At 70.6% G+C, this 2279-nt stretch overlaps 1 protein-coding gene across 1 annotated transcript in view; it reads right to left on the bottom strand.

Annotated features, from left to right (window-relative positions):
- Positions 1-2279, bottom strand: part of ACAN (aggrecan) — a 52409-nt gene that overhangs the window by 2495 nt on the left and 47635 nt on the right. Inside the window, exon 10 of the mRNA XM_012732674.1 lies at positions 2101-2214. Coding sequence (XP_012588128.1) covers positions 2101-2214 — 114 coding nt within the window. The remainder of the gene's footprint in view (positions 1-2100; positions 2215-2279) is intronic.

The raw sequence follows: 2279 nt of genomic DNA, 5'->3' as shown, positions 1-2279 counted from the left end.
GGGCAGCGGGACAGCGGAGCCGCCCGCCACACCCTGGTGCCGCGAGCCTGTCCCTCCGCCGGAGGGGCGGGCAGCCACGCCCCGGCTCCCGCTCCTCTGTTCCCCGTGGCAGACGAGCTGGGGCGATGCTCTCCCAAACCCACACTGCGGGGGGGTCTCGCTTCCGGAGGGAGGGGCTCATGGAGCAACTTGGGGACATCGCGGGGGGGGGGGCAGGGGCCTGGGGGCCACCAGGGCCTCCCAACCGCCCTCAGACACTCCAGCGACAGCCTGAGTGGGCCCGGAGGGATCTCCACACCACCCCGCCACAGGCAGGGCACCAGAAGGGGAGTCAGGCCCCCCCCCCAGGGTGCTCCTGGGCCGAGGGTGGCCTCTCGGCTCTCACTTGTGCACGGGCCGGAGGGGCTGAGGCCCGGGCTCCAGTCTGGCTGCTTGGCGGGCGGGGGGCAGGGGGGCAGAGGCACGGGAGGCACCCCGGCGGAGGCCAACCCCCCCGGGCAGGAAGAGGTAGGCGGCAGGGCAGGTGCACCGATGCCCGGGCCAGGGCCTGCTTCCCGGGCTGAGACTAAGGTCTGGGGGACGGAGCCCGTGAGGCACAGAGCCCGCACCCTGGGCTGGCCGTGGCTGAAGCCGAGCTGGACAGGCAGCGTTGCTGGGGAGGGCCAGGCCGTGCAGGATGGCAGCTCTAGGGAGCAGCGGCAGATTCGGAGACTAGAGAAAAGGCAGGACCAGGGCGAGGGCCCGGCACGAGGCACCGTGGGTGGCGGGCTCAGGACTGGGGAAGAGAGGCAGCCCTGTCCAGTGCGGCGCCCGGGCCCTGCCCTGCACGCGGCCCCTCCCGCTCCATCAGGGGGCCGCAGGGGCCTCCCCCGCCCCGGCCCCAAGAGCCCAGGCTGAGCTGCGTCTGTGGCAGCCGGGCCCTGAAGCCCACGTGGCACGAAGGTCAGCACCCGGGGGACAAGATCCTTGTACTTCTCGACTCCCACCCCGCCCAAACCCCATGCACCATTTCTTGGGGCAAAGGTGAGGGTGGGGGCTGAGGGGAAGGGTCCAGGCCTTTTCTTCCCCCAGCTATCCACCCCTCTGCCCGCTGCAGCCTGAACAGCGCCTCCACAAACATGCAACCCGAACTCCCACCCCACGCTGCTCGGGACCAGCGAGACTTCCCAGGGGTGCCGGTTGCTGTCTGGAGTTCGTGGCGTCCGGCCTGGGAGCTCACTGAGTGTGGTTGGAGCCCTGCTCACCCCAGCTCGGCACTGATGCACGCAGCCAGACCCTGGCCTCCCCCTGGAGCTAGGGGGCTCCGGCATGGGGCAGCGGGCGTCCAGGAGGCTGCTCTGGCGCCGGGAGGCCCTGGCACATGCACCAGGCAGAGCTGGGTCTGGGAGCAGAAGCAGAGGGCCACGAGAGGAGCTCCCTGCCCCGGAGGCGGGCGCCAGACACCCTGCCAGGCCTTCGCCTTCAACGAGAGAGAGGGAGAAAGGAAGCGCCACGGATGAGGCCTGACGGGGCGGCCGTGAAGACAAGGAGGCGACACGCAGCGGGACCACTCACGCGTGGCCGGAGCATGGCGGCGGGGATGCAGGCAGCAACCAGAGCTCTTGCTGGAGAAGAGGAAGGCAGCGTGGCTGGCAGCTCCCACCGGGAGGCCCACACCCGCATGGGCCACGCAGGCCACCGCCACGCGGGCTACCGCCACGCGGGCCACAGCCCGGCAGGCAGAGCCGTTCCCCAGCCCGAGCGAGGACCGGACGCCACCCACAGCTCCTTCGAGAAATGCGTCAGACACAGCTGTCCTCAGTCTGGTCCAGGTACCGGCCTGGATGGGGCCTCCAGAGCGCCCGAGAAGGGAGTGCTTTACAGACCCCCCCAGGCCCCTCCTTCCAGAGGGGAGGTGACTGGGTCTGCGCGGCTGGGGTCAGCCAGTGCCCAGAGGCAGGTTTTTAAGGGGAACAGCGAGAGAAGGAGGGGTGAGTGGGGCGGACGCTCAGTGGCCATCCCTGCCACGGTGGCCGGGGCCCCGCCAGGGCCGCGAGCCAGTGGTTAGAGGGGCCGCGGGGCAGCGGTTAGTGACGTTAGCTGAAGCCGAGCCGGCCGTACCGATCTCACACAGGTCCCCTCGGTAGCTGGGAAGGCATAAGCATGTGAAAGAGTCGAAGGCGTCCACGCAGGTGGCTCCGTTCAGACAAGGGCTTGGGAGGCACTCGTCACTGTCTGCAAGAGACCAAGGGCCACGTTAGGCGCGGCGGGACGCCGGCCGCGCCGGGCTGGGTGGCCGC

This window comes from Condylura cristata, unplaced genomic scaffold (assembly GCF_000260355.1).
Source record: "Condylura cristata isolate star-nosed mole 26May11 unplaced genomic scaffold, ConCri1.0 scaffold00035, whole genome shotgun sequence".
Taxonomy (NCBI): domain Eukaryota; kingdom Metazoa; phylum Chordata; class Mammalia; order Eulipotyphla; family Talpidae; genus Condylura; species Condylura cristata.
This window is presented reverse-complemented; position numbering and strand designations above follow the sequence as displayed.